This window comes from Nomascus leucogenys, chromosome 14 (genome assembly GCF_006542625.1).
Source record: "Nomascus leucogenys isolate Asia chromosome 14, Asia_NLE_v1, whole genome shotgun sequence".
Taxonomy (NCBI): Eukaryota; Metazoa; Chordata; class Mammalia; order Primates; family Hylobatidae; genus Nomascus; species Nomascus leucogenys.
Window position 1 is genome coordinate 49476231 of NC_044394.1, and position 22302 is coordinate 49498532.

General features: G+C 57.8%; 2 protein-coding genes across 10 annotated transcripts in view; one reads left to right on the plus strand and one right to left on the minus strand.

Annotated features, from left to right (window-relative positions):
• HEXD (hexosaminidase D) overlaps positions 1-14309 on the plus strand; it is a 27114-nt gene extending 12805 nt beyond the window's left edge. For 5 of the 8 annotated variants that reach the window (XM_030828085.1, XM_030828083.1, XM_030828080.1 and 2 more), the window contains 9 exons: positions 333-420; positions 5385-5549; positions 7341-7524; positions 8328-8399; positions 8866-9061; positions 11370-11452; positions 12714-12983; positions 13456-13545; positions 13835-14309. In XM_030828085.1, the coding sequence (XP_030683945.1) occupies positions 415-420; positions 5385-5549; positions 7341-7524; positions 8328-8399; positions 8866-9061; positions 11370-11452; positions 12714-12983; positions 13456-13545; positions 13835-14301 (1533 nt within the window). In that variant the 5' untranslated portion in view covers positions 333-414 and the 3' untranslated portion in view covers positions 14302-14309. Of the gene's footprint in view, positions 1-332; positions 421-2876; positions 2917-5384; positions 5550-7340; positions 7525-8327; positions 8400-8865; positions 9062-11369; positions 11453-12713; positions 12984-13455; positions 13546-13834 lie in introns of those variants that run through there. The other 3 variants (XM_030828086.1, XM_030828087.1, XM_030828084.1) reach the window with 3 other exon arrangements.
• LOC100596824 (cytochrome b-245 chaperone 1) lies at positions 14299-21556 on the minus strand. 2 transcript variants are annotated; one of them, XM_030828098.1, is made up of 8 exons: positions 21250-21556; positions 19976-20025; positions 19715-19837; positions 18690-18731; positions 18073-18146; positions 17313-17409; positions 15920-16064; positions 14299-15597 (listed from the first exon to the last, which is right to left on the minus strand). In XM_030828098.1, the coding sequence occupies exons 3-8, from the start codon at positions 19797-19799 to the stop codon at positions 15477-15479; spliced, it is 564 nt and encodes a 187-aa protein (XP_030683958.1). In that variant the 5' UTR covers positions 19800-19837; positions 19976-20025; positions 21250-21556; the 3' UTR covers positions 14299-15476. The 2 variants fall into 2 exon arrangements, with proteins under 2 accessions (XP_030683958.1, XP_030683957.1); XM_030828097.1 differs by lacking the exons at positions 18690-18731; positions 19715-19837; positions 19976-20025; positions 21250-21556 and adding an exon at positions 18433-18675.
• Positions 21557-22302: the final 746 nt, after the last annotated feature.

Here is a 22302-nt window from a genome sequence, read left to right on the forward strand (position 1 = left end):
GAGAATGGCGTGAACCCGGGAGGCGGAGCTTGCAGTGAGCCGAGATCCGCCACTGCACTCCAGCCTGGGCGACAGAGCAGACTCCGTCTCAAAAAAAAAAAAAAAAAAAAGAAAAGCAAACCATTACTTGAGGACGTTCTAGAACATCATCTTCCGAAATTTTGGAGCAGGTGCCTTTCCAGAAATCGGGATATCTGTCAAGCTTTGTGGAGTTTAGGGCCCCACTGTTTCCTGGAGAGCCCCCCAGGGCCTGACGAGGAAGGGCTGGGGGTGTGTGGACGTCACATGCTGCCCATGTGACCCTCTCTCTACGTGAATTTTTGTCTCTCCAGCCCCTCTGAAATCAAAGAGATCCTGCATCTGGCTGGACTCAATGAGCTGGAGGTGATTCCTTTGGTGCAGACATTTGGACACATGGAGGTGAGTGGCAGGAATGGAAGTTACCTGGTGCCAAATGTGGAGTCCAGGGGCTGCAGTCTGGGCCAGGCTTGTGCCCAGGGGTAGGTGCAGCAGGCCCGTGGTTGGGGTGCAGGCAGTGCAGCTCAGCACAACATGGAAAGGCCTTTGATCTAGGAAGTCCCTGCCTGACTCGGCCAGAGCTGCAGGTTGGGGCTGCCTGTTTGCCCGAGAAATGGAAGGAAAGAGCCAGAAAGGGGGTCCTGGAGGCTGGGAGGCAGTTTCCTTTGTAACTTGTATTCATCGGAATATTATTATGTGAGGTAAAACACGGTATTAGGGAAAGAAAAGGTGCTTTTCAGGCTGGGTGCGGTGGCTCACACCAGTAGTAATCCCAGCACTTTGGGAGGCCGAGGCTGGTGGATCACCTGAGGTCAGGAGTTCAAGACCAGCCTGGCCAACATGGCGAAACCCTGTCTCTACTAAAAATACAAAAATTAGCCAGGCATGGTGGCGGGCACCTGTAGTCCCAGCTGCTCGGGAGGCTGAGGCAGGAGAATCGCTTGAACGCAGGAGGCGGAGGTTGCAGTGAGCCAAGGTCACGCCACTGCACTCCAGCCTGGGCGAGAGAGCAAGACTCTGTCTCAAAAAATATATATATACACAATATTCTTTTTCCTGTCTGCATCAAACAAACTGGAAGTGATGCAGCGTTAACCACCACACTGATTTAATGGCTCTTAGGTTCCATTTATTTCTCTAACAGATACACCATTCTGGCTTCTATTTCCACACACCGCGGGAAAGAAGGTTGTTTTCACTTACACATGCCGGTGTTCTGGGCGTGCCACCAGAGTTCCTTCCCATAGCTCGGTCCTCCAGCCTTTCTAGTTGATTCTCTCCATTCGCACTCTGCTCTGGGACCTGGCCTGCGCTCTTAGCCTCCTGCCACCTCTCCACAGAATGTCTCTCCCAAGGCCACCAGGGTCCTCCAGGTCACTAAGTCCAGGGATGGTTTTAGTCCTCTCCGGCTGGACCCCTTGGTAGCTTCTAGCATCCCCAGACGCTCTCCTGAGCCCCACACTTTCCGGCTTCCCTCTGCCTCTGACTGCGCCTCCTCGGTAGCCATTTGCATTTGCCTCCCTGTGGCTGGCGGTCCCCAAGCCTCTTCTTGGCCCCTGTTCCCACCTCCCACTCTCTCTCTAGATGGTGCCATTTCTGCTCCTGCTTTCTCTTCGTCCTCCTCTTTGTCTTCCTCTTCCTCTTCTGTCTGCACCTCAGCAACTCCAGACCTCCTGGGTTACAGACCCTCATCCCCAGCTGCCTGCTGGTCACTTCCATTGAGGGGCCTCCTCCAGCCTCTGGTGTGCAAACCAGAAGCAGACCAGCCACAGTCAGCACCACCACCCGCCCGCGCCCTGACCCATGTTGGTCCTGCTGCTGCTCCTCCTCCTCTTCCTCTGTCATGCAGGCACCACCCCTGTCTAAACCGCTACGGACTCACCATGAAACTCTCCTAATGGGTCTCCCAGGGCCACTCTGCCCCTCCGTGCCCCTCTCCCCACTGCAGCAAGTCACAGCACAGCCCTGACCACTCACACTCGCCATCTCCTCAAAGGACACTGCTGTCAGGGCAGAAGTGATCGCCACAAACCAGGTGGCTTAAGACAACAGAAATGTTCTCCCAGTTCTGGAGACCAGACATCCAAAATCAGCATGTCGAAGGGTTGGTCTCTTACTGAGGAAGACCCTCCATGTGTACATTTACTATTAGTATACCCTTTTTGTGTGTTTGTTTTTAAGACAGGGTCTCGCTGGAGTGTAATGGTGCAATCTTGGCTCACTACAACCTCCACCTCCCGAGTTCAAGTGATTCTCCTGCCTCAGCCTCCTGAGTACCTGAGATTATAGGTGCACCCCACCACGCCCGGCTAACTTTTTGTCTTTTTATTAGAGATGAGGTTTCAAGGTATTGGCCAAGCTAGTCTCAAACTCCTGGCCTCAGGCGATCTGCCTGCGTCAGCCTCTCAAAGTACTGGGATTACAGGCGTGAGCCACGGCGCCCAGCCTAGTATACCCTCTTGGTATACTAGAAATAACTGCTCAGGTGTTTTGCCCATTTTTTTTTCAGCTCGAGTTTTTAAGGTTCTTTATAGTTCTAGATGCAAGTCCTCTGATGCTATGTAATTTGCAGGTATTCTCTCCCAGTGTGGAGCTTACAGGCTTCTGGTGTCATTTCTAAAAACTTTTTGTGATCACCAGATCACAAAGATTTTTCTTGTATTTTCTTCTAAAGTTTAACTTGTGTGCATTTTTCATTTAGATCTATGATCCATTTTTAGTTTGGTATTTTTATTCTTTCTCCAGAACCCTTGAACATCCAAGTTATTTGTCTTGAGTCACCGTCTCACTCTGTCACCCAGGCTGGAGCACGTGGTACAATCACAGCTCACTGCAGCCCTGAGCTTCTGGGCTCAAGCAATCCTCCCATCTCAGCCTCCTGGGTAGCAGGGACCACAGGTGTGTGCCACCACACCCGGCCAGTTTTTTTATTATTTGCAGATACCAGGTCCCACTATGTTGCCCAGACTGGTCTCAAACCCCTGGCCTCAAACAGTTCTCCCACCTCAGCCTCTCGGAGTGCTGGGATTACAGGCATGAGCCATTGCACCTGGCCCCATTTTGAGTTAATTTTTTTTTGTTCATTTTCCTTTTTGTGAAGAGTGGGGTCTCACTATGTTGCTGGGCTGGTCTCACACTTCTGGGCTCAAGTGATCTTCCCACCTCTGCCTCCCTAAGTGCTAATTTTTTTTTTTGAGACAGAGTTTCGCTCTGTCACCCAGGCTGGAGTGTAGCGGCGTGATCTCGGCTCACTACAAATTCCACATTCTGAGCTTAAGCCATTCTCCTGCCTCAGCCTCCCGAGTAGGGAGGGATTACAGCGCCCGCCACCTCACCCGGCTAATTTTGTCTTCTTAGTAGAGATGGGGTTTTGCCATGTTGGCCAGACTGATCTCGAACTCCTGACCTCAAGTGATCCGCCCGTCTCGGCCTCCCAAAGTGCTGGGACTACAGGTGTGAGCCACCACACCCGGCCTCCTTTCATTCTTAGAATATATTCTTAGTAGTTTCCTTGAAATATTTGATAACTTCTACATGTGGTCCCTGAGAGTCAGAGTCTGTGAACTGGATTCTACTTTCCAGTTTATTTGCACCTCTCAAAATTTTTGGTTGAGAACTGAACATTTCAGTGAATACATTATAGCAAAGCTGAATGTTTACTCTTTTCCCCAGTGGCTGGTGGTGGTCTTTTTGTTGTTTTCCAGCAAATGGCCTGCATTTAACCTGCAGGACCCGCCCCCAGCTGTGTGTGCTCACTGATGTCTGTGCTGAGATTTTTTTGGTTCTTATTTTTACGTTTTAGCGTGGGTTCCTAGGGTCATCCCTCTGTCTTCATAGCTGGTGGTCAGCCAAGGGTTTGGGCAGAGGTCGTGCTCCCACACCTTGAGCCCACAGGCCTCCTCCCCTTGCCATGGGGCTGTGCGTGGGCGGTGGGAGGTGCATCCCTAGGTTCGCGCAGTTCCCACCTGGCCCTCACCGGTCCCTGCACGTGTGTGTGGCCCCCGTCAGCCAGGCCTGAGGAGAGTGTGCAGCACCATCCGGCTTTCTGTTTCCAGAGTCACCCGTTACATCTGCAGCCAGTCTTGGCTCTCCCCAGCAGGGACTGCACCCTCGGGCAAGCGGAAGACAGGGCCTTTTCTCCAGTTGCTGCTTCTACTGACAGTGCCCCCATAAGGGGTGTGTTTTTACCCAGCCTCAAGTGAAGTCTGCCCCTTTGGCAGCAAAGCTGTGGTTTCCACAGTGAGGGGGAAGGGGACAGTGAGCAACCCTAAGCCGAGGCCACAGAGTCTCTGTTCTTACGCAAAGTTAGAGTGGTCTTTCACAGATAAACGTTTTTCTGTTTTTTTCTTTTCAGAGACAGGGTCTCACTCTGTCGCCCAGGCTGGAATGCAGTGGTGTGATCGTGGCTCACCACAGCCTCAACTTCCTAGGCTCCAGTGATCTTCCCGCCTCAGCCTCCCAAGTAGCTGGACCACAGGCAGGTGCCACCACACCTGGCCACTTTTTTTTTTTCTTAAACCGATTTTGTTTTTAAAAAATTTATGGCTGGGCGCAGTGGCTCACGCCTGTAATCCCAGCACTTTGGGAGGCCAAGGTGGGCGGATCACAAGGTCAGGAGATCGAGACAATCTTGGCTAACACGGTGAAACCCCATCTCTACTAAAACAAAATACAAAAATTAGCCAGGTGTGGTGGTGGGCGCCTGTAGTCTCAGCTACTCGGGAGGCTGAGGCAGGAGAATGGCGTGAACCCAGGAGGCGGAGCTTGCAGTGAGCTGAGATCACGCCACTGCACTCTAGCCTGGGCGGCAGAGTGAGACTCCATCTCAAAAAAAAAAAAAAAAAAAAAAAAAAAAAAAAAATATATATATATATGGTCTGGGTGCGGTGGTTCACGCCTGTAATCCCAGCACTTTGGGAGGCCAAGGAAGGCAAATCACTTGTGGTCAGGAGTTCAAGACCAGCCTGGCCAACATAGCGAAATGCCATCTCTACTAAAAATATAAAAATTAGCCGGGCGTGGTGGCACATGCCTGTAATCCGCTGGGAAGGCTGAGGTGGGAGGATCACTTGAACCCGGGAGGCAGAGGTTGCAGTGAGCCAAGATTGTGCCACTGCACTCCAGCCTGGGCGACAAAGTGAGACTCCATGGGGTTTCACCATGTTGTCCAGGCTGGTCTCAAATTCCTGAGTTCAAACATTCTACCCACCTCAAACTCCCAAGGTGTGGGATTACAGGACTGAGACTCTGTGCCTGGCCCAATTTTTTTATATTATCCGTAGATTTGAAACAGAAGCCCCAGGTGGCCAAAAGGAGATCAGTCCAGCTCCTCCGCCCCCAATGCGAACTTCTCTGTCTCTCCGCAGTTTGTGCTGAAGCACGCGGCCTTCGCCCACCTGCGGGAGGTGGGCCCCTTCCCCTGCACCCTGAACCCCCACGAGGCGGAGTCCCTGGCGCTGGTGGGCACCATGATCGACCAGGTCCTGGAGCTGCACCCAGGCGCCCAGCGGCTGCACGTCGGGTGTGATGAGGTGGGTGCTGTCACCCCAGCTCTGTGCAGGACACTCTCCCCTATCGTGGCTTGTCCTTTTAAGTAGGAAAATCTTCCAGGCACTGAGGCCTAGAGACAGGCTTGTTCCCCTCAGGAAGCCCCATCCAACATCTTCTCCAGGTGGATGGGCAGCCTGGCACGGGACAGCCTGCAGAGCCCAAGGGAGGCACCCTCGTTTCAGATGAGACCACCCCGGGTGGCTGGGCTGGCGGAAGCCTGGGGGTGATGGGCAGGTTCACACCCCAGGACCAGCAGTCAGCACAAGTCAGGGTACAACTCGAGGGACACCCTTTCATTGCTGAGAGGAAGGAAGTTCTGCATTTGGACCCTGAAGCACCCACTGGAAAAGGTGGTCCCCAGGGGGTGCCAGAGACGTGCCCCCTCCAGCCCAGTGAGCCCCCACCCTCGCCCCTCCCACCACTCACTGACTTCAGCTCAGTCAGGGCCTGGGCAGGATGCGGAACTGAAAGGGGCAGGGTTGGTGCCCACGGGGCTGGGAGGTTCTGCAGGGCTGTGGCTCACAGGGAACCCAAGCTGAACATGTTAGCCCCAGAAGTTTCCTTTCTTTGAAGGAAACCTGAGTGTGTAAAATACACATAAGCTTTACCATTCTAACCATTTTAAAATATAGGCTGGGTGTGGTGGCCCACGCTGTTATCCCAGCACTTTGGGAGACCAAAGTGGGTGGATCACCTGAGGTCAGGAGTTTGAGACCAGTTTGGCCAATGTGGCGCAACCCCGTCCCTACTGAAAATACAAAAATCAGCTGGGTGTGATGGTGGGCGCCTGTAATCCCAGCTACTCAGGAGCCTGAGGCATGAGAATCGCTTGAACCCAGGAGGTGGAGGTTACAGTGAGCTGAGATCACGCCACTGCACACCACCCTGGGCAACAGAGTGAGACTCCGGCTCTAAATAAATAAGTAAATAAATAAATAGGCCAGGTGTGGTGGCTCACACCTGTGATCCCAGCACTTTGGGAGGCTGAGGCAGGTGGATCACCTGAGGTCAGGAGTTCGAGATCAGCCTGGCCAACATGGTGAAACCCCGTCTCTACTAAAAATACAAAATTAGCCAGGTGTGGTGGTGCACGCCTGTAATCCCAGCTACTTGGGAGACTGAGGCAGGAGAATCGCTTGAACCCAGGAGGCGGAGGTTGCAGTGAGCCGAGATTGAGATTGTGCCACTGCAGTCCAGCCTGGGCAACAGAGCAAAACCCTGTCTCCAAAATAAATGAATAAATAAATAAGTAAAAACATCAGCACCTCTTCCAGACATGCCTGGTGTGGGCGATCACCCCAGGCCAAAGCCCCGGGCCCGCCCCCAGCCCCCAGCGACCACCGTCTGCTTCGTGTCTCGGTGGATTTGCCCATGTGGGCATTCCACGGGCACTGAGTCACACAGTGTATGACCTGTGCTCCTCCGGGCTGTCGGCCGCCAGAGCTTGGCTCTCTGCTGAGGCCGAGCCGTGTTCATGGTGGGGGACGCTGCCCTGTGCTGGTCCGTCATGGGGGATGGACCCCTGTGGTCTCCGCTTTGGCGGCTGTGAGAAGAGCTGCTGTGAACATTCACAGGAAACCTTGAGTAGAAGTTCAGGGCTCAGTGAGGAAGACAGGGACACGCTGGGGGTGGTAAGCAAAGGCTCCGAGCCCCTCCCCGGCCTCCTCCCCACAGGCAGCGGTCCCTCTCCATCAGGGCACGGCGTGAACCCCGGACCCTCCTGCCGGTGTGCACGGCTGCCAAGGCAATCCCGTCCCGCTCTTTCCTTGCAGGTCTATTACCTCGGAGAGGGGGAGGCCTCGCGCCGGTGGCTACAGCAAGAGCAGAACAGCACAGGGAAGCTGTGCCTGTCACACATGCGGGCGGTGGCCAGCCGCGTGAAGGCCCGGCGCCCCGGCGTAACACCCCTGGTGTGGGATGACGTGCTCAGAGACCTGCCTGAGGACCAGCTCGCAGGTCGGCCCGCAGGGCTGGGGGACGGGGTGGGCCACTGACCTGCCCAGGACCTGTGGCTTCAAAGAAAGAAGGTGCTGTAGGAAGTGGGCCCCAGGGTGAGCCCCAGCCCCGCACAGACCCGCCACAACCACCTCCCGCATCCCCTTGACACCGGGCCTGAGTCGTTTCCCTAGAAGCCGTGGAGGTTTGGGCAGGAGAGCACGGGCCTGTCCGGTGGCCCAGAGGGCTTGAGAGCATCCAGCACTTGCAGCAGCCTCCTCCAAGGCCAGCCCTGCTGGGACTGGGGGCCGAGGTTCCCGCTGGCTGCTCCTCCAGCCCCTGGGCCCTGCTTACTTTGCCTGAGGCTTTGGGATGAGCTGCTGAGCACCTCTCTGGGCCAAGAGGTGGTACTCAAACACCTGGCCCAGTTCCACACACAGCCCCGAGGCTCAGTGAGCTCCATAGCAGAGCAGGGAGCCAGGGTGTCCTAGGGCCGTGCTGGCCTGGCAGCTCCCACCCACGCATGGCCACGTGGATGACTCAGAGTGACCTCCATTCAGCTGCGTGCTCCAGCTGTGCCTGTGGCTTATGGCCTGGTAGAGCAGCAGCGGGAGCATGGTCGCTCCAGTGGGCGCTGGCTTGGAAAGGCACTGTGTGTGGTTGTGGCATTCATTGTAAAAACCCAGCACAGTGCCAAGTCTGTCTTAAAAAGGTATCTATGCTCACACTTTCAAGCAAAACGAGAACAGGTGGGTCTGAGGGGCTGAGGGTGTGGTCCAGGTGTCTCACCAACCTCACATCCATTCTGTCTGCTCTGTCTGCAGCGTCCGGGGTGCCGCAGCTGGTGGAGCCGGTGCTCTGGGACTACGCGGCCGACCTGGATGTGCACGGCAAGGGTCAGTGCCAAGTTGTGGGGGGTGTGTTGTCGTGGCCATGTGCCTGGGAAGGCCGTCCCTGGCCCTGTGACCCTGCAGCCCCAACTGCCCAGCCTGGGGCCTGCACAGGTAGAGGCCAGGGCACAGCCCAGCAGACCCCAGCCCATGGCGCCTCAGGACGGCCGCCCTGCACTGGTGTCTCACCTCCCCGTTCCACCAGTGTCTTCCTAGTGAGCAGGTGAACCAGGGGCCACATACACTCTGGAGTCTCCCCGACTGGGACCCAGGCCAGCCACATACACTCTGGAGTCTCCCCGACTGGGCCCCAGGCCGGCCACATACACTCTGGAGTCTCTTACACTGGGACCCGGGCCTGGCTGTCACAGGCGGCTCCCATGTCGGCTCTGGGTAGAGCCCCGGGAGGCATGTCCGGGGCTGTGTTGGCCGTCTCCCCGGGAACCACTCACCTATTTGCTTTCTCACCCAGTCCTCCTCATGCAGAAGTACCGGCGGTGCGGCTTTCTGCGGCTGTGGGCAGCCAGTGCCTTCAAGGGTGCCACAGGGCCCAGCCAGGCCATGCCCCCTGTCGAGCACCACCTCAGGAACCACGTGCAGTGGCTGCAGGTGGCGGGCAGCGGGCCCACAGACTCACTGCAGGGTATCATCCTGACCGGCTGGCAGAGGTAAGCCCTGGCCAGTCTGTCCTCAGAGGGTCCAGGGCAGCTCTGGTGGCCACATCGGCCTGTCCAGCGTCCGCCAAGGGCCTTCCCAGGTCCGTCAAAGGGGAAGCAGCCCAGGCCTCTGAGAGGAGCTGCAGAAACAGCCATGTGGGGTTGGGCCCTGCACGCCAGAGCGGCTGCTGAGGGACGCTACTCCCGTGTTCGGGGTCACGCACACGTGGCCCCCAGCCCCCACGCCGCCCGTGTGCACCGCACCTCAGGCTGTGTGCGCGTCGCACCTCAGGCTGTGTGTGTGTGTGTGTGTGTGTGTGTGTCTTGCTTGTGGCATGAGGAGGGGTTTCGGTTCTTTCGGTATTTCACTCTGTTGCTAGAAATGCCGTCTCAATTCAGAACCCACGAGAAGGTTCTTGGGTCTCGCACAGGAAAGAATTCAAGGCCGACTGCAGTGAGGGGAGGTCACCGAAAGGTGCCCAGTGACAGAGGTGGGGCCCTCGGAAGGCCAGCACAGGCGTGCCTAGCTCTGTTTTCCGTTTGTCTCATATCAGGGTCTCGTCTACGTAAACACTAAGCTGTGCTACCTGTGGGTGGGCCAGTAGCGTGACAGAATTTATTACTCTATGGGTTGAGCGCAGTGGCTCACACATGTAATCCCAGCACTCTGGGAGGCCAAGACGGGTGGATCACCTGAGGTCAGGAGTTCGTGACCAGCCTGGCCAACATGGTAAAACCCCATCTCTACTAAAGATACAAAAATTAGCCTGGCATGGTGGCACGTGCCTATGATCCCAGCTACTCGGGAGGCTGAGGCAGGAGAATCACTTGAACCCAGGAGGCGGAGGTTGCAGTAAGCCGAGATCACGCCGCTGCACTCCAGTCTGGGCGACAGAGCAAAACTCTGTCTCAAAAAAAAAAAAAATGTATTACTCTATGATTTAAAGAAAACTGTCCTGGACATTTCAGTGTGTAGCCTACGGAAGCCTAACTCTGGTGACCTAGAAGGCACATGCTGTCGTGGGTGTGGGGACGCAGGACTGTCCGCTGTTGCAGGAGTGGCCCCTGCAGGTATCTAAGCACTTCCTCAGCTGTAAACATCCCGTGACTGTGGGTCCTGCCTGGCAAGAATGGGCCTTGTTAGTCCCATGAAGGAGCTGGGCCTCCGTGGCGTCACCCTCCGTGGCGTCACCCTGGCGCTCCCAGGCCCCTGCTCCCCTGAAGACACCGTGTGAAAAGCAGAGCTACAGATAAACCCCTGGTTGCCAGCCAAGTCCTGACCTCGGGTCTCGTCTCAAGTTAGAGGGTTGGGGGGCAGGTGGCGCAGGTGCCGTGGGCTAGGTGAGCGGCTGGAGGCTGGACCCCTCAGGGGCCCTGTGCCCTCACCCACAAAGCTCAGATTCAGATGGAGTCAAGAATTTCATGATGGGGACCGCAGAACCTGGTGGGCCAGCTTGCTACAGGGGCAGCTCACAGCCGCCATACATGTCCAGAGCTGGCAGTGGCTCTGCAGAAGCTTCTAGATAGTTCCCATTGTCCTGTTGGGATACAGCTCTGTCTGCATAAACCAGGACCATCCGTAGAGCAGGGCGAGGCTCCTCTTCCCCCAGAGCAGTGGCACATCCTTCAGGCGAGCCTGGGGCTGTGGCGTCAGGCATCGCCCAGCCTTCGCCTGTGCTCATACCTGGGGCAGCGTCTGTCACCCACCTCACAGCTGAAGAAACTGAGGCATGGGCAGGTGGAGGCACCCTACCCAGCAGTGGGAAGCGTAGGCCAGGCCAAGGCCCCCCAGCCCTCGCTTGGGACAGATGCTGCCCCTGACCTGCTGCCTGCCAGGCCTATCTCTCGCCCTTCTCATGGGGCCTTGGGGAAAAGCTGCCACCCCCACCAGCCAGACAGGAGGCGGCCGAGGGAAAGGGTGGGGCAGGAGGGGCCCAGAGGCCCTAGGAGGGGGCCATCAAGGGCAGCCCCCAGAAGCAGGAGCCCTTTTCTCAGAGGCCAGAGGTGCTGGGGGGAGGGACAATGACCAGCCACCCACCCTCAGTCCACCCAGAGTTCCCATGGCTCCGGAGAGCATCGCAGCAAGGAATCCCCACGCTCTTCACTCGTCTGGTTTCTAGAACGGAGTTGATGTGAGAGCCCTGCCGCACAGAACCTGTCTTGGAAACCCTGGGCCCCATGGGTTGAAGGGGTCAGGCTGCCCCCAGCGCTGATGTAGCCCAAGGCCCTGGAACAAGAGCAGGGACGTCCTGAGTCAGGGCGCCTGTGTCAGGTTGCTGGGGGCGGGCTGTGGAGCTGAGCGCCCCTCTCATGGACCCAGGTACGACCACTACTCTGTGCTGTGCGAGCTGCTCCCTGCAGGAGTCCCGTCCCTGGCCGCCTGTCTGCAGTTGCTTCTACGCGGTATGTCTGGTCTGGCCACCCCAAGCCCCACTGGCTCCTCCCCGAAAGACCCGGAGGGCAGGAGGCCAAGCACCCAGTGCTCCAACCACCCTGCTGGACTGTGGTGGTTCTCACAGCAGGAGGATGGTCTCACCGCCCCAGCTCAGCCACCCGCCTGCCCCGAAGTCCACCCAGGCTGGGCCTGTGCCCAGGTCTCCAAGTCTTAAGCCCAAAGCAGGCTGGAGAGTGACACGGGACGCAGCCCTCAGACACAGTGAATCCGCAGAAATGCACGCAGGTCGATGTGGGGAGCGGCTCCACCTTTGCTGCACACACGTCCCTGCACACCTGGCCGAGCAGGTGTGGGGCTCAGGTGCCCGGCCCTGGAAGGCCCTGCACCCAGACCCAGCACTCACACTTCCAGGTCTCCTGAGGGAGCAGCGGGACCTATGGGCAGGGGCAGGCACTGGGGAGCCCCTCGGGGTCCGCAGGGGGCTTGGCCAGATGAGCGTGCGTGGAAACTCGCAGGCCACACAGGAAATTAGCGACTGCGTGGTGCTGATGCAGAAAGAAAAATGGCCAAGACGCGCTGAGAGCAGGACCCGCAGGCGCGGCCGCCCAGGGATGGGCATGTGGCCGGTGAGAGGACTCAGAATGAGGTCAGACTGACTTCTCAGCTGCTGACTCTTAACTGCTTAGAAAGGGGCGGAAACAAAACACACCCGTGTGCCCCACACTAAAGAGCTGTGTTAATGTTGACGGTATTTGCAGCGTCCCTTGCCCACGGCCCCACCCGCCACCCGTGACTGGGGCACTGCCCTCCGGCCGTCAACCTCTTGCAGAGTATTTCCATGAACACCAACTCGGAGATTTGTCCACAATGGTGCCCGCAGGCCTCATGGGTTTGTTTCGGGTGCTCTAGAATATTCCATCGATTGTGTAAACCACAGTGGCAAACTCTGCGTGAGCCCTGGACACCTGTGTGGGTCGGGCTGCGCCCAGCAGGAAGAGCCACTTGCTGTCCGGGTGTTGCTGCTGGCAACACAGTCTTACTTCTGTTTTGTGATTTTTAAAATAAGGAACGTATTTCACGTGTTTAAAGAGAAGCAGCAGGCCCATCTGCCCCCAGGTCCCCTTGGGGCTGGCACACGCGGGGCTGGGCCTGGCCCGTGGCTCCATGCTGCCCGCCCACTGCCCCAGCACCTAGGCCTGCAGGTCTCAATGTAGCCCCCTCCCCTCCTCCAGAGGTCCCTCCAACCACCCCGCTCCTTTGTGATTTCAGGAGGATTTGATGAAGATGTTAAAGCGAAAGTGGAGAACCTTCTCGGGATTTCCAGCCTGGAAATAACGGACCCTGTTAGGCAAGCACCCTGCAGCCCTCCCCGTCCCCTTCCTCCCTTCCCCTCCCCCCACCCCTGGAGACAGCTGTTCTCAGCAGGGCTCTCCGCAGGGAGGGGGCCGGCTCTTTCCCTGGCAGCAACATCCTTGCCCTTGTCACACAAGTCAGCCTCCATCTGCGCAGCTCTGTGGACGCACTGCTGGAGGGCAACAGGTGAGCGTGTGGGCCAGGGGCAGGTGCGGGGGTGACAGGCAGCTGTGGGTGAGCGGGCAGGCATGGGGCGGGTGCGGGTGAGGGGACAGGTGTGAGTGGGAGGCAGGTGCGGGTGAACGGGCAGGTGCGGGTGAACGGGCAGGTGGGGTGAGCGTCCATGTGTGGGTGAGGGCAGGTGTGGGTGGGAGGCAGGTGAGGGGCAGGTGCGGGTAAGCGGGTAAGGCATGGGGGAGGTGTGGATGGGAGGCAGCTGTGGATGGGGGGTAGGGACAGGTGCAGGTGAGGGGCAGGTTCACAAGCCCTCCCACCCCCAGGCACAGGAGGAGGCAGCCTCATCCTTCACAAAGACTTTCTGGGGGATGTAAGACTTAGAAATGTCTGCCCCATTCTTAAACATTTTCTGTATTACTGTAAAGCCTCCCCACGGCTGCCTTGGTAGCCCGTGGCACAGCCATATGTGGATTTGTCCCAGGTATGTCACTGGCTGGTTCAGCCCCTACCACCGCCGGCGGAAGCTCATCCACCCGGTCATGGTTCAGCACATCCAGCCCGCAGCGCTCAGGTGAGGCCCTGGGCAAGAGCCATGCAGCTATGGGTTCTCTGAGGACTGCTGCTGTCGCTGACATGTCCCTCAACTAGAGTGAAAGCAGAGGGTGAGCCCCTAGTTGTAAAAGGCCCTCTGGTCTCAGATGTGCAGCTGTCACTGACGTTCCTCCCAACATGCCGATGAGGTAGGGTCAGTAGCCCCGTTTCACAGATAGGCAAACTGAGGCACAGGGCAGTACTGACCATGGGGCTGAGGGCAAGTCCCGAGTGTGCAGACTGTGCGTTCACGGCACCCTCACCCGCAGCCTCCTGGCGCAGTGGGGCACCCTCGTGCAGGAGCTGGAGGCTGCCCTGCAGCTGGCTTTCTACCCAGATGCTGTGGAGGAGTGGCTGGAGGAAAACGTGCACCCTAGCCTGCAGCGGCTGCAAGCTCTCCTGCAGGACCTCAGCAAGGTGTCCATCCCCCCGCCACCACCCACCAGCCCTGGCAGGGACACTGCTCAGGACCCCTGAGGGGAGAGCTCGTGCCGGGGGCTCCTGCTGTGGGCTGGGGGGCTCTGCGCTGCCAACTGTCGGCCTGGGTAATAGAGGCCCACGTGGGTGTCGTGCCCTCTGGCCCAGCAGTCTCGCCCACACTCAGTTCCTGAGGGCCCTGGGCACCCCCAGGGGAGAGACTAGAAAACACAGAAGGAAGCAGCACAGGGAGACTCGCTTTGTAATCTGCACGTGTGACACCGATTCTTTGGAAATAAAGAGTGGAAGGTGTGGGTGACACGCGAAGGGTCATTTATGGTTATTATGACCGTGTCCTGCAATGAGGGACTGGCAGCCACTACTGAGGAGGAGGGTCCCATCTCTCTCCTGTCGGCTTTCACCAAGGTCACAGCCAGACATGGGGCAAAGGTGTTCCCTGTCCTACCCAGCCATTCCTGGGCCTGCCACCTGGGGGCTCACAGGGCCCAGGAGTCACCGGTTCACAGGCCGGGTGCGCTCGGTGCACACCGCACCTGGGAGGACCTGGGTGCACTCAGGAAACCAAGAGCACTGGCAGGTCAGGATGGTTGGCATTCAGCTCCTACAGGGCGGGGGGTGGGGGTCTGTAGCTGAGAGCCCAGCCCCCGCCCAGCCCCCTCCTGCCAGGTCTTCCCAGGTTCGAGAGAGGCTGGAACACAATTTCTGCAGAAAATCTCCCGGTTTTTCCTGTTTGGTTAGTTTTTTTTTTTTTTTTTTTTTTTTCGCAAAGACAGGATCTTGCTGTGTTGCCCAGGCTGGTCTTGAATTCCTGGCCTCGAGCAATCCTCCTGCCTCAGCCTCCCAAAGTGCTGGGATTACTGGCATGAACCACTGCGCCCGGCCGGAGCTCTCGGTTTTTAAGCGCTGCACAATACTAGAAGAGCTGACCTTTTTTCTGGCCTCACAGCTTATGCTGAGGCTGAGTGTGAGGAACAGAGAGACCTTTCTGTGACAACTGCTGGGGCAGAGCGGTCTACGCGCCGAGATCCTGGCATCAGCAAGGGAGGCGGGTCCTCGGGGAGGGGCAGCTTCCACAGTGTGGCTGCAGCGTGCACAGCCAGGTAGGCCCCGGATGTTCACCCCTCACTGCCCTTGGGGAAGCACCTGACCGCTGGGGATGTCCACCAGGGAGAGGACGCTGTGTCAGGGACGACACGCAGCATCAGCACCCATGAAGGCCCGGCCTCTCCACTCGCCCGAGGTCTTGCTGTGGCCCACAGCAGGAGTCCAGGGCTGGCGAGACCTCCGGCTGCAGAAAGGCATGCCCAGGCCTCACTTTGGAGAAAGTCAGGGTGTCCTGGTCCGACCTGCTGTTTCGTGCAGTGTGAAAGCAGCAGCGTGAGCAGGCAAGAGGCCGACTCAGCTGGAGGCACCGACTGAAGCCAAGGCCACGGGTCCTGTGGGCGGTGCATGGGCTCAGGCACAGCGGGGCTGTCAGCTCTGGCTCCCGGGGTCGCCGGCCTCACTGTCGCTGCTCTGAGACAGCTCTGTGGGGCTCTCAAGGCAGTGCAGCTCCAGGAAGGTGGTGATGAGCTTGGCGACGGCTTCCACATCACTGGGCGAGGCCGGCAACGGGAGGAAGGTCAGGTCACCTCGGCACAGGGCGCCATGAGACCCCACAGCAGTCTCCTCCTCGACCACCCACCTCCAGCAGCCCCTGGGGCTCCCAAACTGGACCCAGCACTTCCTGGCCTGCTCCCACCCTCCCAGTCACAGTGGGGCTGCCCCTGAGCCTGCACATGCTTCCCGTGGGCCCCTCTGTGTCCCCTCCACAAATTCATCTCCTTTCCCAGCTGCCCCATAGCTCTGGGCGGTCAGGAACAGGAGTCACCTGACATGGCTGCAGCTCTGGCCAGGTCAAAGTCCCACAGCCTTACCTGCGGTGGCCCATGACTGCACTCTGTGTGAGGGGGTGGGAGAAGCCCGTTGCAAGCCGGAGCACCACCATGTAGCCCTTCCCGAAGTACCGGACCTTCTCCTCCTCCACGCTCACGTCGCGGACATCATGCAGCAGGACCACCACTGCGGGCAGACGGTCAGTGGCCGAGCCATTCCCGCCCACACATGCTGCCCGGCAGTCGCACCAGGGCCACTGGCACCATCGAAAGCGACAGCCACTCTTGATTGGCAGCAAAAGCATTTGCTGTTTCCTGCCTGAGGCTGGGCCCCAGAGGACTGCTGTGGCCCTGAAGGCAGTGCAGGGTCCTCTGGGTGGGAAGGACGTGCCCGCGGTGCAGGCTGGTGGGCCACATGCACAGCCTGCTGGTTCTCCTGGGAGTGCCGACTGCAGGGACCCACTCAGTGCGAGGACGCCATCTTTACGCTGCACTGTTCCTCCAGGTCTCCCGGAGGTTGGCTGCTGAGCCAGGGCCACCCTGCAATTTCCTGTGGCAACTTGGGGCAGCCACCTCTTCGGGTACCGGGGCAGCCCCAGTGGCTGTCAGAAAATGGCACAGCTGCCTCCCACAGCCCAGGCCGGCCCTGCAACACCTCTCCCCAATGCCCTGGCCAGGTCCCTGCGGGGATCCAGGAAGCAGCCTGTCAGAAGCGCAGCATTGTGGCACTAAACCCAAGACTGCCCAGCAACTCTGGTCGCCAGAATCTGTCCCCTCTCTGGGGCTATGCATGGGCGGCCGGACCCCGGGGCCTCTGTCTGTGCGGCAGCATCTACAGGAAACTGGTACTGACCACAGTTGGGCCAGTGCCCAGGCTCAAGGGTGGGGGGTTCCTCAGACCATCCAGCCCCTACTGCAGGCCCAGGAGAACCCACAGGAAAGCTGGAGCAGCACCAAGGCCCGCAAGAAGCCAGGTGGCCCCACTCCAGACCCCCACTCCGGAGCCCTACTCCAGACCCCCACTCCAGAATGCCCACGGGCTGCCATGGCTCTCCCTGCCCCATCCTGTGACCTGCTGCTGGGGCCAGACTGCACCTGGGGAGAAGTGGCTGCCAGGCAGGCGGGAGAACACAGCTAAATAGAGGCTGCCCGAGCCCGGGTGGGCCAGACCCCTGCTCCTCCCACTCTCCCCAGGGGCCAAACCTCTAAAGAGCCCAGGAGGCTCTAGGACCCCGCTGACCAGGTGAGCAGGTGGGGCATATCCATGGGATCCTGCGTCCAGCAGGCAGGACACAACCCTGGTCACCAAGCAGACAAGCTTGGACCAAAGGTGCTTCTAGGCCCCCCTCTAGGCCCCATGGGTCACCCAGACACCCACAGTGCACCGCCTCTGTGGCCCACTGTGTCCCATGTCCCCACACTCCCCACAACTCACCCTGATCGTGGCCAGCTCTGAAAAGAGTCAGCAGCTTCTTGTAGAGGCTGAACGTCTTCAGAACAACCTTCCCTGTGCTCTTGTCGAAGATGGCTTCCTGGAAACCGACACGCACTGACCACCATGAACCTCCGGGAACGGGGGCCCCGTGGCCGCTGGGGCATCACCCCCACCCTCACCAGGGTGGACACTCAAGAAGGGGGGCTGGGGCCCCTCCCAGTCAGAACCCAAACCCCTGAAGCCACAGGTGCTGCTCTGTCAGAGCCGGACATCTGCAGCCAACCCGACTCCTGTTGGGAAATGGGGAGGTGGGCAGGTGCAGCGGGCGCTTGCTCCACTCTGCAGGCAAAACAAGCACAGGGAAGCAGTGGAACCAGCAAACGAGGGCATGGAACTCAGAGGGCAGCACTGGGCCAAGCTGAAAGGACTCATGAGGGGCTCCGAGGTGGGAGGGCCGGCCACGGGGAAAGCTGACTCGCGCCCCATCGTGGCAACTCTGGGAAGAAAGCACTTTGGTGAAGACAGTCATGGCGAGCTTCTAAGAGAAAAATGCCTTCGGGGGATTCCTTGGCCAAGAACGGTCCCAGGTGAGTGCAGGGGCCACGTCCTGATGAACGGAGACCTCCAAACAGGGACCAACGCTTCAGGACAGGGAGGCGCTAGGCCACCCAGGGCCCTTCCTCCTCCTCTCATTCCCACTGAGAGAAAACCCAGGAGCTGAACAGCCCTGGACTCTGTCCTGCACCCAAGCCGGCCTTACCTCCCAGTCCTCCAAGTTCTGCACAGCCACAAACAGGCAGCCTGTGACGTAGAAGAGCTTCCAGCCCAGGCTATCTGGAGATGGACATAGGGCGCCAGCCTGAGCTCCAGGGATGTGCCCACAGGAGGCCCCGCCTAGCACAGCCTCCCCCAGACGCTGGCCAGAGCCCACGTTTGCAAGGACCCCCTGGGCAGCTTCCTGTGCTGCTGACCCTGCCCTGGCCGCTCAGGACCCACACGCAGCACACCCCACCCAGCTCTGACCCCCAGAGTCCATGTGAGAGAGGCAGGTGGGGCGTACAGGGCCTCTGCCCGTCTGGGCAGGCCCAGTGATGGTGGCAGGGTAGGAAGTATGCCTCACCCCACAGCTGGATCTTAGCCAGATCCTCAAGAGCATCTTTCCGGGAATATCTGATGACCCAAAACACAGAAGACTTAAGAAGTGAAATGTGGGCTGGGTGCTGGGCGGATGGGCGTGCAGAACAGCAGCCTGTGGAGGGGTGTGGTGCCGATCTTAAAGGCCACCCCATGGACAGTCACAAATGAGTTTTTCCTTCTTTTCTCTGTTTTCCAAACAGCTGAGACAGTCATGGGGGGGTGGGGCGGGGGGTGCTTTACCTCCGCTATAGTAGGCAGCAGCCAGGCCAATCGACAAGATTCCTGTGAAGAGAAAGTGACTGCCTGCCTATTGATCCCGGTGAGACCCCACCTCCTCCCCAGTGTAGCGGGACCAGGAGCCACAGCCCCTGATGAGCAGGCCCTTCCCACTGTAGGAACAGCTATGGTCAGGGGTTACAGACCACCAGGTTCAGAGTAGGGGAAACAGCCAGGAAGTTGGTTCAATAATGCAATATAGCTGGGCATAGGATCACACACTTGTAATCCCAGCTACCTGGGAGGCTGAGGAAGGAAGATCGCTTGAGCTCAGGAGTTTGAGACCAGCCTGGGCAACATAACGAGACCTCATCACTAAGAAAACAAAAGCAAAACACAGTATGCACTATTCACAGTATTTACTGGACACATCTGCTGTGTGAGGCTCCATAACTGACACGGATGTTACTCCAGCAGCACGTGGTGAGGCCTGAAGACTGTGCACAAAGAATTACAACACAGCGTGCCATGCAAAACACAACAGGAGGCTGTGATGTGTCACAAAAAAGGTGGGCCCCAGCTTCTGAGGTACAGCCAGCACCACTCCTCACACGGTGTCCCATCAACACAAGTACAGCTGTCCCCAAGGGTACAGGACCCTACTGGTGGGTAGGGATGGAAGAGAGGAGGCTAAGTGGACTGTGAGTCCTATGAAAAGGTCTGAGGACCAGGGAGGAGGAGACATGGGAACCCACGATCACCCATCACGTGGTTCAAAACAAGTACAAGGGAAAATATGGTGACCTCAGAAAAGCTCATAGAGTATATTAAATACTCTGGGTGTTAGTGGTTAAAAGGGGACAAAACAGACATGCATTATCTGTAAAACCAAGTACACCGGATAAAATTTGAATGGATACAAAGAAACAAAATAGCCATTAGATTTCAAGGTAATAGAAAAAAGAGAAAATACTTCGTTTCGTTTGCATCCTTTTTGAAAGTGAGGCTTTCGGTTCTGGGGTTCTGGGGAGGGACGTGGAGAGCCTTACCAACCAGCAGGGACCAGGACCGGATGCCTGGAGCCCTCTTCAGATGGAGGCGGGAGCTGGTGCGGGTCTCCACCTGCAGGTACATCCCGAGACGGCAGCACCACTCTCTACAGGAGGAGGGGTCTGGGGACAGACAGAGGCAGCTGAGCCCTTGGGCCTGCACACAGGCAGGCGCCCAAGCCATCAGGCCCAGTGTAGAGGCCAAGAGCAGGCCCCCGAACTAAGTCACCTGCAGCCCCAGACACCATCAGCCAGTCTCACCTGGTCTCTGTGGTCGGGCACGTCACTGGATCCCGCAGAGACCCCGTTTCCTGTGTAAGGAAGGCCCTTTTCCGTTCACAGTGACACCGACTGCGCGGGGGCTGTTTCCCGCTCAGACTCAGGAGCTACAGCTGCATCACCACCTGCCCCGTCCTATCTGGAAACCTTATGTCTTGAGGAGGCCGCTAGCGCACAGCAGCCTTTGAGCTTCTAGCACCAATCGGCAACCCCTCTCCCCTGTGCTGGCCTCCACCAAGAAAGGAACTGAAAGTCCCATCATGGCTTCCTGCTGTACTGGCTCTCGCACTGGCATGGACCAACACTCTCAGCTCTCTCTCTCTGCCCTCCTCCACCTGCTGAAAGTTCAGACTGCACAGTGGAGGGTCCCAAAGCGGCCAGAACCGACGAGTCACCAAAGGGGCTAACCTTCCACAGGGGAGTTCCGCAGGGGCGCAGTAGCCCTGCCACTTCACAGTAGCCCCCAACACTGGCCCCAGGGACCCCGTTCTGTAGTTTCTCAGGGCTTTCCCTGTGAAGTCAAATCAAATTTCTGACATTAAATAGGGGGTTCAGGCTGGGCGCGGTGGCTCATGCCTGTAATCTCAGCACTTTGGGAGGCCGAGGCGTGCGGATTGGTTGAGTTAAGGAGTTCAAGACCAGCCAGGGCAACGTGGTGAAACCCCGTCTCCACAGAAAATATTTAAAACTTAGCCCGGTGTGGTGGTGCATGCCTGTGGTCCTATCTATTCAGGAGGCTGAGCTGGGAGGATCACCTGAGGCCAGGAGGTGGAGGCTGCAATGAGCAGAGATCGTGCCACTGCACTCCAGCCTGGGTGACAGAGTGAGACCGTGTCTCAAAAAAATAAAAAATAGTGGGTTCAAATCACACAAACCAATTCTAGATGCTGGTATATGACTGGGCTCCCTCCCGAGCCTCAGTTACCCCACTGTTCCCCAAATACCTAGCATTCCACACCCAAATGCATACACACAAGCACACTCGCGGACACAAGCACACGCGCGCTGGCAGAGCCGCCCGCGCCGCTGGTCGCACCGAGCGCTCGTTTCTTTGTCCGGGTTGAGGGCGCTCCAGCCGCCGAGGCTAACCTGCAGCGGAAGAGGCGCGAGGCCGCTCGCGACGGGCACGGCGGGACACTGAACAGCCGGCAGGCGGGCCCAGGACGCAGACCCCTCCCGGAGTGCGCCCAAGGGTGCCGGGACGCGCGGCACGAGGCGGGAAGGAAGTGCGCAGCCCACCCAGCCCAGCAGCCTACCGAGAGCACAGCGGTCCCCGCGCCGCAGCAGAGAGACGCGAAACGGTGGGGGCGGGGCCGCGCGCACTTCCGGGATTGGAGCTGAGCCGAGCCGACTTTCGGGGCGGGGCCGCGCGCACTTCCGGGATTGGGGGCGGGGCCGCGCGCACTTCCTGGATGGGGCGGAGCCGAGCGGATTTGCGGGATCGCGGGCTGGGCCGCACGGACTTCCGGGATCCGGGCGGAGCCGCAGGAGGAAGCAAGTGGTTCCTGCTAAAGGAGCCAGTTTTCTTGAAAAAAAGAAACGTTTGGGGAAACGTATCCGACAGCAAAGAACTTACCAAGGACTATGAGCGTCTTGCTAACATAGAAGCGAAACTGAAGTGGTTCTCATTGCCAAAAAAGAAGAAGAATTGAGCATGAATAAGAACAGTAATCCCAATGAATTTAAAATCCTCAGATGCTCCAGTCTGTAATTCATAATAATGTATTTTTTAACTCTGTTCACTTTTGGAGGATGCTGGCAAGCTCACCCCAGTTTGTGGCCTGGTTAATAAAAGGAAAGCACCAAGCATTTGTACTGCCTTTATGAAATTTACAGCAGAGTAACCAAATACTGCATGAGAAGAATTTCTCATTATAGAAGTTTTCCAGCTAATAAATGAAGAAGAAACAGTAGGATTAAAACATCACCCTATGAATTAACGGACCTAGGCAATGTCATCAATGACTGCTAATTAACATTGCAAAAAGGTCAGTTAGATATCAGAAGTACACAGCACCATCTATGAAGTAGTCTTGCCAGAAAAAATTTAACCTGAATGTGAACAAGCTTCTAGAGTGAATTACTGGAAATGTGGAAGACAAGACTGTACTAAAGGATTCTACAAGGATACAGTCAGCAATTGTGGGTGTAAACCAAAAATAAAATTCGAAACCTCAACCATCTGAATGGACCCCTCCTCTTGGCCAAGAGCATTCCCAAGTTATCCTGAAAAACTAGCTCAGGCAGTGATGGGAAGGGGGAGACAGACATACCTCACTCCTTCCTCCCTTTTGGAATTCAGGCACACA